This window comes from Zonotrichia leucophrys, chromosome 7 (genome assembly GCF_028769735.1).
Source record: "Zonotrichia leucophrys gambelii isolate GWCS_2022_RI chromosome 7, RI_Zleu_2.0, whole genome shotgun sequence".
In the NCBI taxonomy this organism is placed as follows: domain Eukaryota; kingdom Metazoa; phylum Chordata; class Aves; order Passeriformes; family Passerellidae; genus Zonotrichia; species Zonotrichia leucophrys.
The window spans coordinates 24,519,575-24,535,304 of NC_088177.1; the positions used below are offsets into that span (position 1 = coordinate 24,519,575).

General features: G+C 39.0%; 1 protein-coding gene across 4 annotated transcripts in view; it reads left to right on the top strand.

Moving 5' to 3' along the window:
• OLA1 (Obg like ATPase 1) overlaps positions 1 to 15,730 on the top strand; it is a 130,313-nt gene that overhangs the window by 22,622 nt on the left and 91,961 nt on the right. For 2 of the 4 annotated variants that reach the window (XM_064718092.1, XM_064718093.1), the window contains 3 exons: positions 486 to 674; positions 12,155 to 12,255; positions 13,911 to 14,054. In XM_064718092.1, the coding sequence (XP_064574162.1) occupies positions 12,155 to 12,255; positions 13,911 to 14,054 (245 nt within the window). In that variant the 5' untranslated portion in view covers positions 486 to 674. Of the gene's footprint in view, positions 1 to 485; positions 675 to 11,788; positions 11,934 to 12,154; positions 12,256 to 13,910; positions 14,055 to 15,730 lie in introns of those variants that run through there. The other 2 variants (XM_064718091.1, XM_064718090.1) reach the window with 2 other exon arrangements.

Below are 15,730 nucleotides of genomic sequence, written 5' to 3' on the forward strand. Positions count from 1 at the left end.
AAGCTTCCTATATTTTCTTTTCTAGGCCAAAGATCTCTTGAGCTTTGTCTGTTTCCTGAAAGCCCTTGCTTGGGTGTTTCTAAGGCAGCTTGATGTTCCTCAGCAGGGCAGAAGGCATTCAGGCAGGTGCTGAGTGTAATAAGGCTAGATAAGAGACCAATCATGTTTTTAATTGCCTACTTCTCCCTGGCTTTGGGAAGTGGATAGTGCACCATGATTACTCTGCTGGTCATACTTTCAGGTACACACTGGCGAGGTTGGCTGGGATTTGTGTATGTTACAAAGAGTATGTTCTTTTTAATAAATCTGGCTATTAAAGGTAGTTTTGTGGCTACTACAGCTGTTAATCTGATAGCAGACATAGCTTCAGTTCTGTGGAGGTCATTTACCCCCTGTGTAATCACAGCAGTGAGGTGAATACTCACACTGGTGGCTGACATCTCTTTCTAGACTGATGCTGTTCTTAGGCATTTTGTGCTTCACAGTACGCCTCTCCAGAGAAGTGGGAATCTTAAGCTTGAAAGACTCCTGAGGCAAATGCTATTTTAGTCTCATTGAAATCCAGCAAGGCACCAAGTACTGAACAAAAACCCCACAGAAATTACAGAAGAAATAACAGGAGAGACTTGAAATCACCTGAATCAATAGGAGTTCTTACCCTGCCCTGCACATAGGTGAGTTCTCAAGTGTAACTGCTGCTATTGCTAATTCCCTCAAATACCTGACCCATGAGACTGCAAGTGAACTTATAGGATGTTTCCTGTGTTGCCACACATGAATAATTCAAGAATATGCAGAAGATACAGGCAAAGTATGATTACTCTTTTCCCATGAGGAAATCTGAGTTGGTGTGTTGGGGTCTGTGTTGTGTGGACTTTCAGTCACTCAGAATCTTCCTTGATTGTTGAATGCCTTTCAAATTAGCCCATGTTTCTGCTGGTATCATGCAGAAAACATTAACTAAGGTGAGAACTGTCACAGATAGCTGCAGTGATAGTGGTTACCTTTATCTCATATTCATCTGTGAAATCATCTGGAGTTTTATTCTGTGAAACATGCAATGAATGTGTGAGCCCCTATTTTTGTTCCCAAGTATATTTTTTTCCTTTTTAGCTTATTTTTTGCAGTGTGAATATTTTTATTTTTTGTGTATTTTAATTATTCTTTTGCTTTGAAAACAAGACATGGTTTGTCTCTTTCCATAGTAAAATTAAGAACGTTGTCTTGAGTCTGCTGAATTAGGGAAATCAACTTGGATACACTGAAAAATGTTGTAACTTTTGTTTTCTGTAATAGAGGGAGTTAAGGCTGATTGGGACAGTAGTCATATACTATTTGTGCTAGTATACTCTGAAACAAAGAATGATGAGGACTGGAACTTGCAGATTCAGAAAGGGCAAGTATGCTTCCAGTGTTAGAATTAAGAAAAGAGAAACAATCATTCAAGTTATTATTTAATGATGGACTGAAACTTGCTTTTGAGAAATGACTTCAAAACTTATCCCAGATAAAATGAAAAGAGAATTACCTTTTACCTGGAAGATAAAAAATAGTAATATTTTTCTCATCCATCTACTTAAGAAAATTTGGTATAAATTGACATAAATTGGTTATTGAAGCAGAAGCACCACTAAAACTGTGACTGATTCTATTAAGTCTTCTCCCACTTTGTGCTGCAAAACAATGTCATCTTCTCATTAGAATGGCTGGAGACAGCTCTGTGAGTGACTAGATTCCTTTCCCAGATCTGCAAATGTTTCAGATGCATCTGTCAGGCCATACACCAGTTACTAACATTCTCCAAAAATAATGACACTTCATTGTTACTGAACTAACATAACACAGCTATTCAAACTTGGCCACCTACCTATGCATTCCAATCTACAAAGCACTATGAGGGAAGAAAATTGAAGTGGGATCATCATTTGGCAGATACATATCATAAATTAGTGATCTTCCCAAGGCTTTTCACTGAACCAGCAGTGCAGCTAAATAGCTGTCACTGAGGCTCTATGCTTATATTGTAAGGGAAGGGAGTAAGGAGAAATCATTAATACAAACATTATTAAACAGTCATTGATTCTTTGGAAGATAAACTTAGAGGGACATAAAAGGATTCTCAGCTGTATCAAGGCACCAAGGTAAGGAGTATCAGTTATTGAAAGCTGCTTGAGTCAGGACCCTGAGTGAAGCATAAGGGTCACTTATGTCATGACAGCCTTTGTCCACCTGTTGAGGATCTGGTTGCCATGTTGGGGCAGGACTGTCACCTGGGATCAGGTGCTGTGGATAGATCTGTGGGAGAGAGTCTCACTGGGGACTTGTTGTCTGTTGAGAGGTATGTTTGCACTCAGGTGTGAGGTTGTAGGTGTGCCAACTCCTAGTTCTATGAAGATTATGTCATCTAATCTCCAGTCTGTTGTCACTTGGCTACCCAGCTTGACCACTCACTTGTTTTGTCACTACTGATGTTTCTGGCAGTGAGTGATTTTTGCCTGATCTGGGGAAGCTGTTCCCACTGGTCTTGCTGTCACCCTTTGTGCCTGGTTGGAGTTGTGTGGGTGGCTCACCTGCTCCAGGCCACCAGCTGCCCTGGTGAGAAGGGGACAGCGTTCCCAGCCCCTGGGCAGTTAGCTGGAGCTGTCACCAGGGACATTTCACACTTGGCTTCCTTAGAGAATTTCAAGGAATTTTGAAACTTGTATTTCAAATGAAAGGAAACAGGACATGTAGAACCAGGTTTTCTCTAATTAATATCATAAGACCCATTTATTTTGGTGTGAGCGATTGTAGCCAATTGTAAATACCATTATAAATGTTTTTGGAAATTATGGTCTACCTTGGCAAGCCTCTCCAGATCTTTAAGACCTTCAAACTTTCCATCTGTTATCCAGAATGAAATACTAATGGATATAATTTTACAGACTATGCTAAAAAAAAGAAAGTAATGCTGAAATCACTGACATACTTAGTAAGTGTTTTGTAATTAACATTTTCCCCCCTTTTAAACCACTAAAGCACTTTGTGGGCTAGATTACTGTGCCACAACTGTCAAACAAGATAGGAAATATTTTATAATATTTCGGTTCCTATTTTTACCCTGATTTACATCATGGCATATTAAAGATTTCCGTAGTTCAGATTGCTGAACTGATGTTTAACTTTAAATGTCTTTACACTTTTGGTTTTCATCGTGGATTTGACATAACCCTAATGTAACTAATTAGTACTGAAGTACAACTTTTATTACATTTTTGCAGATATAATTTTAAAACACTTATTCTGATTATTTGTTTAATATGATATGCTGATTCAAATTAAAATGTTGACTTGTTTTAATAAGAACTCTGACATCTGTTCATACATCCTTCATGTAAAACACCTAACAAGAATTCTGTTAGTCCTGTAACATAGTGGTATTGCTATAAATGTTACCAAGGTAACATTTATGTTTGGTAAAAACATTTTTGTTATGGTATGTTTTTACCATTTTAAACAAAGATGTTCAATGCAAATACTTATTCCCCAACTATCTTTTTGAAACCATTATCCTGAGGAGTAAATAATATTTGAAAGAAGGCGGATTTTTAATGCAGAGCGGCATAGTCATCAATAGCCTACAAAATACACTTTAAAAATCATGCTTTTACAAACATGACACAGACTCTGCTGTAGCACTGTATGCTCTAAAAGCTGCAGATATATTTTAGAAAACACTGATGAAGCCATTACTACTTCATGCATTTGTTCATAGTATATATCATTATTCAAGAAATTTAAGAACCATAATGATGGAAAATCACACAGAAAGAAAAGGAACATGGACTTTGTCAGAAACAAGGGCTACATTTTTATTCAAGAGGCCCATAATGATGGAAAATCACAGTGAAAGGCAGAGACGAAACAGGGATCCCATAAAGGACTGACACACCAAGTGGCACAAGTAGTAGAACCGTCATAGCAAGTGGATAAAAATAAAGAAAACAAAATTAACTAGAGAAGAGCTGGATTCAGGGATGAAGCAGAAAACAGAAACAAATCATAGTAAATGCTGAAGATTAATTTCAAAGAATCTGCTGAGAATGAGTGCAGAGACAAGTTCCATCAATATTAATGAAACTGAAATAGAACTCCAAATGACCATGAGTACAAAATGGCACACAAAGCATTTTCTTTTAAATAGGTTGGAGATTAGATCATAAAACCTTCCCAAAAATGAACAGAATACACACAAGATGTTATTATGGGAAAAACTATAAACAATCACAACATAATTAATATTTCTGTAGTGCTTTTTAAAGATTTATCATCACGCGCATTTATTATAAAAGGATGGTTCATAGAAGAGATATTTAGGAAAATAAGCAGAGAAGAGTATTTTCTCATGTCCAATGTTCTACAAATATCCTGAAGGGATCTTGTATAACTTCAAGTAGCAGTCTTTGACTCTTTTTTTAAAGCAGTCTGAAAGAGCTAGATACCTCAAATCCTTAATAATATGTTCCACTTCAGGTTTATGTAATGCACAAGAAAATATCGCCCATCTGAAAACGAATAACCATAATATGTAACTTGACAGTAAAAGCTCTGTGAAGTCAGGAAATAAACTTTCCTAAGTTATTTAAGCTGCCCACTCATATTAGACAGCCATGAGTACAGGCCATGGATCTTTTAGAGATTCTCATACTCTTGACACTAAAAAGTTTTGTGCCACCAGCTGACAACTGTATTCACTTCTCATCAGATAGCCTATGGTTAGAAGCAAAGGGGCACACTTCAAAAACCTGATTTTTAAGAAAGACCAACACAAACGTGTAGTTTCTTGGATGATGTCAGGAGCCCTGTAAATTGTGACTGGCATATCAAATGTTGTAGAATCCTTAGTGCAAGAGCAGGGCACGTGAGTACCTTTCTGATAAAGATTGTTATTCCCTATGAATGTTCATTGTGACAGGCAAAATTTCAGTGTCATAAAGAGAGATTCAGTCTGTTTCACTCACGTAAAAAATTAAACTATTAAAGGTTTTTTCATCTGTCACAAGAGTGGCCATGTCTTTCTTCTTATAGCAAGTCACTGATGTTATTTCTGTGCCTTCCCACAGCTGATCAGCAGTAGTTCTTCTCCACTTTAGGGTTCTCAATGCGCTTGCTGCTAATGCACAAACCTTTCTTTTACATTGTAGTGAAGATGTGATGGTCTAAATAAAGCTATTGAGAGGAATAAAAATACTTTGTAAGGCAAAGTCTTGGTTTAAAAGGGAGACTGGGATATAAATATATACATATATATGTGCCTTACAAAGTATTGTACTTTGCCTTACAAAGTACATAATTCCAGCATAAAAAATACTGGAATAAGTGCAAAAATAATGTAGATTAGGTTTGGCAGAAAAACAGTTATTTGTGGTAGGCCATATTCCTGTGTTTCTTCATTGGGGCAGAAATTACGTAGTGGCAGCCAGTAGCTAAACTCTGGCAGAAAATCCCTTTCCAGAATTTATTTGGGTTCTGGAATTCCTAGTGAAATCTGTGTCCAAGCAGTCATGCTGTTAAGTCAAGATTTGGTTGCACCCACAAAAATATTACAATCATGAGGCAATGGAATTTCTATGATCATGTGTTATTTCTTAACATGGTGATAGTAAGCTTTACCACATGATAAGTAATTTCTTAGTGTTTGGTAATAGGGTTTTATTGTCTTTCCAGAACTCCTCTGCAGAGGTGTTCTCAAGTTTTGGCTGCTCAGCAAGCACTTGTGGCATGCTCACATGTCCTGCTGTGTGCATCCTCCAGAGCAGCAGCTAGCAGGGCAGGACAGTGATCTCTTCTGATATGGATGTGACTGTAACTCTGCTTTAGGACACCAGGGCATGGGATACAGTGGGCAGCTGACTGCTGAGCAGGTTTGTATCAGGTGCACTGGCACCTGAGCACTTGTTGCCAGATGAGGGTGGGTGCAAGGCAGCTGTGACAAGGCACCTTTAGTGATAAGGCCTGCCAGGGTCTCTGCAGTTGCTGTGGGCTCTTGCTTTATGCTGGCACCACCAATAGTGTGCATATACAGGTTGTTTCCTAAGTTAAGATGTGGCAAATCCCATATATACAGATGAGAGTACTGCACAGTTGAGAATAGAAAGTTAGGAACGACTTTGTAAGTAAATTATGGGGAAAACATTGGCGTTGAGTGAAGCTTTGCTGAGCTTCTAAGCTTTTCCAAATAGAGAGTTACGAAATGACAAAGTAGCTAAAAAGTCCTCTCCTGAATGCACAAGTGAGGCATAATTGCATTGTGAATTTTTCTTATAAATAAAAACACTACCATGAAATTAAAGAAAATCATATATATATGTGATCTGAGTTTTAAACTGATTTTACTGGATTTTTGTAATATAGTAGCTGAGTTATGAGGAAGAAATGATTGGATTCTTATTATAGCCACAAGAATGCAGTATCAGCAGTATGCAATTAGTGTTTACATGTAAACTGAAGCATTGTATAGAGTAAATCTCCATTGTATTTACAGAGGTCACTGTAACACAGCAGAACTGTCACCCCACCTTCTCAAAGGGTGCAGTGCTACCCATGACAATGTTTCTGAATTGGACTGAGATATGCACTCATCTGTTCATGCTAAACAATATAGCTTCATGAGGCAGAACTGGCTGACTGCAGTTGTAAACTCTTGACATTTTCCTCTGCAATCCCATCTTGAAAGTGTAGTCTGTATCCCTGCTACCCTCTCTCTAGGGCTGATGTGCTTTTGGGCTTTACTCAATAAGCCCAGAGGAACATGTTCCACCCCCTTTTTGTGCATCAAGCTCCACATCCAGCCCTACGTGCAGTTTTTGTGAGCACTCTGGGTGACCTGGTAAAGGCTGCAGATTTTCAAGAGCATCAAGAATTCTTTGCTATTTTGCAAATACTGTCCTAACTATTTCCCACAAGTAACTCTTTTTTTAGGTCTCTAGAAATGTAGATGGCTATGATTAATCCCTTTTATCCGAATTTAGCAGGTTATAAAATACTTTACAATCTGAAGTTAAGAGGTAGAATAAATATAATACAGAAAAAATTTTAAAGATTTCCAGAATTGCTGCATGATGTCTTTCAATATTTTGTTTGGTTTTCATTTTACAGTCATTTTGCAAATATGTAGTGTATAAAATGTATCATTATCACCTAACTAGCACACTTTATTAGGTATCTCATTTTGTTCTTCCATCAAAATAGAATGTATCTTATGAGGCTAGAATATAACTGCTCAATCTGCATTAGATCCAGAATGAGGTTTGTGGCTTTTTTTCTGAGATCATGTTTTGAAGTTCAACTATCCAGATCTCTCTATACATTTTTCTGCTGTGTTCAATAAATGGGATAATTCTGTCTATCCTAAGAAGTTACATAACAAACATTTTTGTGCCCTAGAAGAGAAAGATTGTCTTTTAAAGCTAGCAAGAGTCTACTATTCTTGCATAGACATTTAATTGCACACAGTTAAAAATCTACATTAAATGCCAAAACTTACATTATTTTAGCTTTTGATGTTGTAACTTCAAACTCGTACCCCACACAAAATGTAGAGTTTAGAGACCTTTATAGAAAAGTAATTTTATTTTCTCTAATGTTTCTTTCTTGCTGGTGTCTCTCATGCTGCTTAACACTGTCCAAAGATTGCAAAAAACTGATTCAAGAATCAGTCCTCCTGTGGGTTTATTCCTAATCAGCATTCTTGCTGGGTGGGCTGGTTTTGAATTTTTGTTTGCTTTCTGGTTTTGAAGTACACAGGTATAGTCCAAATTCAGAGACAGAAGTCTCCCTGCTTATAAATTAGAGGATCTTCTTTCATGTTCAATAATAACCTTTGAGGCATGAGAAGTATTTAATACTTATATTCCTTTTTCATAGTTTGTTGTTTAACTATTAAGTCACTTGATAAGTACACAATTCAGTGCTACCATCTACAATGCTAAATAAAGTGAAATCTACATCTGTTTATTAGATCACTACCATTCCTTTTGTTTTAACAGGTTTTTTTTTGTCATATGGTTTATTTGTTGAAAAAAAAGGTCATGCTAGAATGAGAGACCTAGAAAAACCCTAGTATTGCTCACCTCATGATCAGTCCCAATTTAATTTTTTCTCTGTTTTTATTAGTATTAATCATAAAAATATTTTTCTTTTATAGTAGTACTTTTATTTTGCAAAGGTACTGGAATGTTTAAAGTAGACCTGTCATTCTTGAACTGAAATTTTATTAATTCACTGGTAATTTGTCCTACTATAGAACCTCTCTCTTCTTGGCTTTCTCTCTTGTGAGCAAATCTCACTATTCTCACTATGAACACCTCAGTATGCATTATGCTTGTTAGAGACATTGTCCATGTTAAAGTTATGAAATTCAGCTGATATTTCCAGAGGTATGATCTAGAAATATTAATAATATGTGGCAGATCAGGCTGTTCTGCACTAGCACTAGATGCTTCTAGACTGAGAGAGTCTGGAATGCCACAGAAAGGGGTGAGAGACACTTTTATGCCACCACAGCAGTCCTGACCATCTTTGGAGTTGCACTAACCCCATTAACCACTAATCTGTTACCATTAAAACAAAGACAGTTATCAATACAAAAGAATAGAAATGCATAAATATAAAATGCAAAGGGCAGTATGAGTAGAAGTGTATAAAGAATGGACTAAGTTCAGATTCTCCATGAAATCAGCCAAATCCACAGCTAGAAGAACAAACACTGTTGAACTCTACCAAATGTAATGTTTAAAAATACTGTATTCAGGAACAGTTCAGCTGTGTGATGACTACCTTTAAACTTCACAGAACTCAATGAAAACCATTTAGTTTAGACCATGCCCTTGAGTTGTGTTTCTTTTTAGTACTGAGTGTATTTATTACTGGGAGTCATCTGGCTCCCTTCAAGTGGCAGGGACCTGGGTAATTCCAAGCTGGAGTGTACAAAAGCAGCTGTGTTCTTCTCACCCCCTGGGCTGCACTGAATATTACCTGGTCACAGCAAGGATCAGGGGCTCTGTCTTTATTCTCTCAGTTCTACAAAACTGCTTATTTTTGCAGTTAATGGTGACTTTGCTGTAAATATATGTTCTGGGCAGCAGAAGGCAAAGACTGTTGGTGGCAGAAACAATAAACTGTTTGTTTTATTACTGTCTCTCAAACATTGCTTTTAATCAGGTAGAGTTGCTCCAGGGCTGTTTGGCTTCTGCACATGATCCAGCTGTACAATAAGCTGTATTTGTGCAGTACTTCAGTGTTGGAGAGTTGACATTGAGATGATTGCTTTCTAGATGTTAGTGTTTTTTTCCATTAAACTTATAAAACACATTTTTTATGTAATATGGTCAAGATTATTATGGTTTAAACTATGTATGCCAGTTTAAAATGAGGTTTTCAGCATTATGACAGATTTGGATAGAAAATTCAGCCAAATAAGGCAAACCTTGACTTTAAAAGCAACTTGAAATCAAAAGCATGTAAGATGAAGTGTTAGGTGGTCATGAGTCAATTTCTAGCTGAAAGAATCATATGCTTTGAAGTCCTGTATCTGCATTTGGTGAAGTGGCCGTGCTAACAGTAAGTTTGCTATAGGAGCTATGGAGGGGGAGAGGAGAGAGGGAAGGGGAGAAGTGGGCCATTTTTACAGTACCTTAAATGAAGAGCATAAATTAAAAACTTACATTCAAACTTGCACATTTTTGTACACACATCGCTGACTCTGGTACCGTATGTAGTCACATTGAAGTACTGCAACAAAAGTAGGCAGGATTTTAATTTCTTTTTCTCTTCCAGTTCAGCTGTTTTTCCCAACAGCTAAAATCAAAATTATATCTAAAGTAGGCTTTATTTTTTGTGTATACACAAAGACACACACATACACTCCTTTACTTCATGTATCAGACTGCTTATGCTTTATACCTGTATTGTGCTTACAAATTGGTAAAGTTAAATATTTTTATTTCAAGAAGACAAGATGTTCATCTGCTGAGAGCTATTGTGCCTAGGCTGGACAACAAAATAGTCTGACAAGAGCTTTAGATTGTGGGAAAATTTAATAAGCAGAAAAGCTCTCCAAAAGTAGCCTTTCAGGAAGTTTGTGGCCTTATTATAGAGGTAGGCAAATCCATCCTGTACTGTTTCTTTGAAGAAGTCCTGCAAAACACTGCTTTCAGGACAAGTAAAGAGTCTTGAACTTTAAAAGGGTGGAAAACAATGATGTTTTTATTTTGTTCCTGAAAAGGAAACTAAATTTGATTACTGAAGATTGTAATTTATGGATGTGAAGGGTGCTGGTGCTATGCTGAATTTATAATAATTTCTGTTAATTTCAATTTTACTGAATGTTTGGTGTAGTAATACATTAGCTTTATTCAAAAACTAAGTAACTGTATCTGAATCTGAACTAGATATACTTTTTTCCCCTCTTATGTATATAATGGTAGATTTTAAGGCAGTAGAAAGACCACATAAATATATTACCAGCAAAAACTGTTATTATCACTATACTAACAGAAAAACTCTGAACAGGTGCAGCATTCTCTTCCTCAATATTATTGTTGCAAAAATCTCATGCCACTGAAATGTAAAAGTTGTAACAGACATTTTTTATGTATAATTTCAGATTAGGCTTAGTAAAAGTGTCCTTTCTTTAAAAAAAATTCAAAAATATGTTCAATAGTATATAGTATATTTCTTTTACTGTGGCTAAGATGATATATATCTGATGATACTCTCACCTTGACTCCTTCACTCTGGTGTTTTTCAAGTTTTGAGAATTTTGTCTTACTGCCTTAAAATAGGGCATGCTATAAGAATAGTTTTTACTGCCTTCTCTCCTTCAATTTTCTTAGCAGGCAACACTTGATGGTACCTGTCTTTAATGGTTCAGAGAAGCAGAGCCTGAGTTAAAGAAAATGTCTAATTTTTTTAAGAGTCCTGATCTGACTTCTGTAACATTTTCTACAATTAATTTTTCATAGATTCTAAATATTTCATCTGTTCTTCATAACCTCTCTATTTTATTTTATTATTTTGCCATGTAAATGTTATAAATCAATCACAATATAGTTACAGGAGTCTCCTGACCACATGCCTTTTTATCTAGATAAGCATGCACAAAAATCTAGTGGTGTGCCTCAGTTCCAGTGCTCCTTTGAATCCAAAAAGTATTCTCTGGCTATGGCACTTCTCTGGGCATGGGCTCTTTCACCTTTCCAGTGCTTCCTGCTCTGCTGGAGATGGGTTGGCAAACAGAGGACCAGGATCTTGGCCTGGAGAGGAGGAGGCTCGGGTGCCCTCATCACTCTGTACCTCTCCCTGGAAGGAGGCTGTAGCCAGGCAGGGGTCAGCCTTTTCTCCCAGGCACCCAGTGACAGGATTAGAGGACTTGGTCTTCTTCAGCTGTTCCTGGGAAGGTTTAGGCTGGACATGAGAAGAAATTTCTTCACAAAAAGGCCGATTTAACATTGGAATGGGCTGCCCAGGGAGGTGGTGGAGTCTGTTGCTGGAGGTGTTTAAGGAAAGACTGAACGTGGCACCCAGTGCCACGGTCTGTGAGTGCCATGGTCTGGTTGACAAGGTGGTGTTTGGGCATAGGTTGCGCTCCGCGATTTCAGAGGTCTTTTCCAGCCTCGTCGATTCTGTGATTAGCGCGCGCGTTTGTGACTGCGGGTGCTCCGCCGTTCCGCGGCAGCCGCTGCTGTTAGCCGGGGCCGTGCCGGGCCGGGGCCGGGCCGCGCTGTCACCGCCGGGCCGGGCTCGGGCCGTGCCGTCGCTGCCGGGGCGGGACCGGGGCTTCGCCCCTCCCGCCCGGCGCGACCTTTCCCCCGCGGCTGCACCGCCCCTTCCGCCGGCGCGTCCGCGTGCGAGGGGCTGCTGGCGCTGTTGCTCCGAGGTGGCTCCGCGCCGAGGTGAGCCGGGATCGCGACCACGGCCGGGACCACCCGCCTGCCCGGCCGCAGGAGCCCCGCACGGGCCCCGGCCGCCGCCGCTGCCGCCGCGCGGGGGCCTCTCCTCGGCTTCCTGGAGGCGGAGGCCCGGCTGGGCCGCTGCGCCGCGCCGGGAGGGGACGGGGCGTGGAGGGGACGCGGGGGTGTCGCGGGGAGCTCAGTGTGCCCTCCTCTGCTTGCAGATGCCCCCGAAAAAGGGAGGCGACGGGGTTAAGTCGCACCCGATTATCGGAAGGTTCGGGACGTCCCTGAAGATCGGCATCGTCGGGCTGCCGAACGTGGGGTAGGTGCTGGGGGCCGGGCGGGGAGGCTGCCCGGTGTTCCCGCGGGTGCCCTGCGCAGGGTGGGCGCGGACAGGTGCGGACCGGAGCTGGGGGACACGAGTCTCACTGCTCAGTGATGCGCTTCCATCTTTAGCTGGAAGTACTTGCAGCTGGAGCGACGCAAAACTGGCAGCGATAGGCAGGTGTGTACGAGTCTGGACAAGATAATCGGCAAGGGTTCAAAGAAAGGAAAAGTCGTAGTAATTGCTGAGTTTCATAAAACCCTGTGTCTTTTGTCTTTCCTGTTTTCTTACTTCCACTGTTGTGAATGCGTAATGCATGTTTTCGTGCAAATACTTAGGCAAACGTGCACAACAAATTCCTTTTATGTCTTGGGATGATGTGCAACAAGGGGTTAATTATTCCATGTCATTAGCAGTGAAGAAGACTTTCTTTCTTGAAACTTCTTCAGAGAAGAAGTCTTCTCAGTGAGACAGGCCTAAGTGACAGTTTGGAAGAGATGCTGGAATGTTAATAATTAATTTCTGTCATGCTTCTCATCTGTAGTTGTTGTGGCTCCTCATAGGAGTTCTACTTGAAAAGGAGAATGAATTGATTACCTGGAGGATATACATGTGAAACTTTTTGGTATTAATTTCTCTATCCTGTTTGCTATGAGAAGGTCTCATCATTCTCAATCTTTAACAAATTAGGTTGTGTGCATGTCTTAAAGCTGGAAGCACTGCTTTCTTATGTTTTCATTATAATTTATTTTATTTTTCAGGGTGTAGCTAAGATGTACTCCATAAAGGAAATAATAAGCTGTAGCATTGTACTGCATGTCAATGGGGATAAATAGCATTTTCAATTATGTTATGAGGTAACTTTCAAAGAAAATTGTTAGTGACTTTTGAGCTTGTTGGCTGTATGCAGAGCAGCTCTGAAAATCACAACAACCTGAATATTTATTGTAGAAAATTTGGGAGTTAATAAATCAAGAATTGCTCTTTCGGCTTAATAAATGCCAGCTAACAAAGTAATCTGTTACTTGGTTTAAGGGAAAGTGTTCTCTTTTTTTCCCCTGGTAGAGTAGACTTGTTGCTACTGATACTTAACAAGGATGAAAATAGTTTGGTAAGGTATAACTGTATCTTCATATGCACCAAAGATTATTGGTAACTGATTAACTGATGTGGTTTGCTTTTTGTGCCACTTGTTTTCTCTTTTCATTGTTGATTTTTATTGCTAAGATACTGAAATTGTGTCACAATGTAAATAAATCTCAAGGAGCAAAATACACCTGTGGAAAGGGTGAGTCATGGCAAAGCTAGTTAAAAGAAAAGTTTCAGGCATCCATACTGGTGTCTCGCTGTACTTGAAGAAAATGAGAAATAGCCAGTAGGGCTGTGCCTTGCTTTTGACTTCTTTTTTGCTAACATGTGTGCACAATATACATACTTAGGGGAGTTTTAAAGGGTAGAGAGGAGAGGTAAGCATCACTGGGTTTCAGTGGGGCATTCCAGATGTGTGTGCTTTCTGCTAGAATCAGGGGAATGTCACTGCTGTTGAAGTAAATGGAAAGCTCAGTATTGCTTTGGGTTAAAATGGGGTTTAATCCAGTACTTTTAAATGTTTCTAAATTGAGCTACTTTAAGAATGTTTGTGTCATTTATAGGAAATCAACGTTTTTCAACGTGTTAACAAAGAGTCAAGCGGCAGCCGAAAATTTTCCTTTCTGTACTATTGATCCGAATGAGAGTCGAGTGCCTGTGCCAGATGACAGATTTGACTTCCTATGCCAGTATCACAAACCTCCAAGGTAATTCTTAATATTTTTCTGCAGTTAGGCAGCTGAAGTAGTATTACTGAACCAAAACTTTTCATGACAGTTTAATGCAACTATAATGTCTGGCAGTTTGTTACTGACGTCGTTTTAGAATGTGAAATTATATGTCTGCCTGGATTTTACCTTTCCCACACCCCTGATAAGACCTTTATTTTATAAGAATGGTAAATGTAGGACCATTTGGTGCTAGTTGTTCCTGTCTTTGAAGGTGGTTGCTCCCAGGTGCCATGGAGGATCTTCCGAAGAGATTTGGAAAATAAACAGTAGTGGACATACTTAACTTGTCATAAGGTTGCTCATTTGAAAGATTTCCACCCTGTACTTTGAAACATTCAGAATATTGTATGTGCTCTATGAAGCTAAACAAATATCTCTCATTATCCCTGCATCCTCAGTTATTTGGCAATAAGTTTTGTGGCAGTCGTTTTTTGTCCCCGATTTTCTCTCCTTTCTCTCCTTTCAGTAGGCTCTGCTACTTGTACCTTTGTCCTGATTCTTTCATTATTCCAGGAGTGTGTTAATTTTGTCACATCATTTTTTGGTTCTTTTGCTATAGACTGTAATCTGCTGTGTATGTTCAATGTGGAAACTTCTTTTTTTTGCTTGAACAGCAAAATTTAAGGTGCTTTCAGAAAACAGGAACTTAAATAGGGACTTGTGACTCATTAATTTTACTTGCAGAGGTATCCTGAATCAAGTGAGAGTACAGTACATAAATCATGGGGCAAACTAGCATGCACACATGTGCTTTTTTCCAACTCTTGGGCCTCAGTTTTAGAGCCAGATCTCATCCACAGTTAAAAAAGATTGATTAGTTGCTAACCAAAAATGCATTTTCTGACTTGTCAGGTCTAAGCAAGCTGTTTCTGTTTGTAACTCTTGTGCAGTTTTTAAATACTGCATTAATATGAAGCTGTTTGTTTAGGTGGATTGTTATAACATGTTATTTTGTTTTTCCTGCTCAAGTCAGTATTAAGCATGATGGTTACTGCATGGATCTTAAAACTGCTGAATTAGAGACAGAGCTTTCAGGCTGTTGACTGTGCAGAGGTAATGACACAGCTTTTAAGTTTTGTTGCCAGTTTTCTTCTAACTTGTACTATTAGTGCTGCTTTGGCCCTGTCAGTAATCCCTTTTTATTCTCTCTTAGCTATGAAGGGCTACTCCCATATTAATAGCTGAAGTGACACGGAGATTCTTACCTCTTCTCTCACCCTGCCTTTGGCCATCTATCTTCTCAGGGAGTGCTAAGATTGTAAATACTTGTATGTGTGTTCTTTGGCTCACAAATTCTCCTTCCCTCCCTCCTAACTCATCGCTCTAAAGTATTAATGAAAATAGTATATTTTCTGTCTTTACTCAGTAAATATACTGAGTTTGATAACAAGCTGGATAATCAGCTTTTATTTGAATGGTCTTTTGACTTTCTACATACATTTGTTACTTAATGGATGTGGGCATTAGTGGATAGTTATATCTCCTGAGTTCACTTATGCTGCTTATATGATTTTCGTATTTCACTGTAACAGTAATAAAGCAGAGCTAATTAGTGGTAGTCCAGTAGGACACTAGACTGAGGTAACTTACTGGGCTCTTTGTGCTTGTTTGCCTCAGACTAACTCAGGAAAAGAAGGCTGTAGTCACAAAGA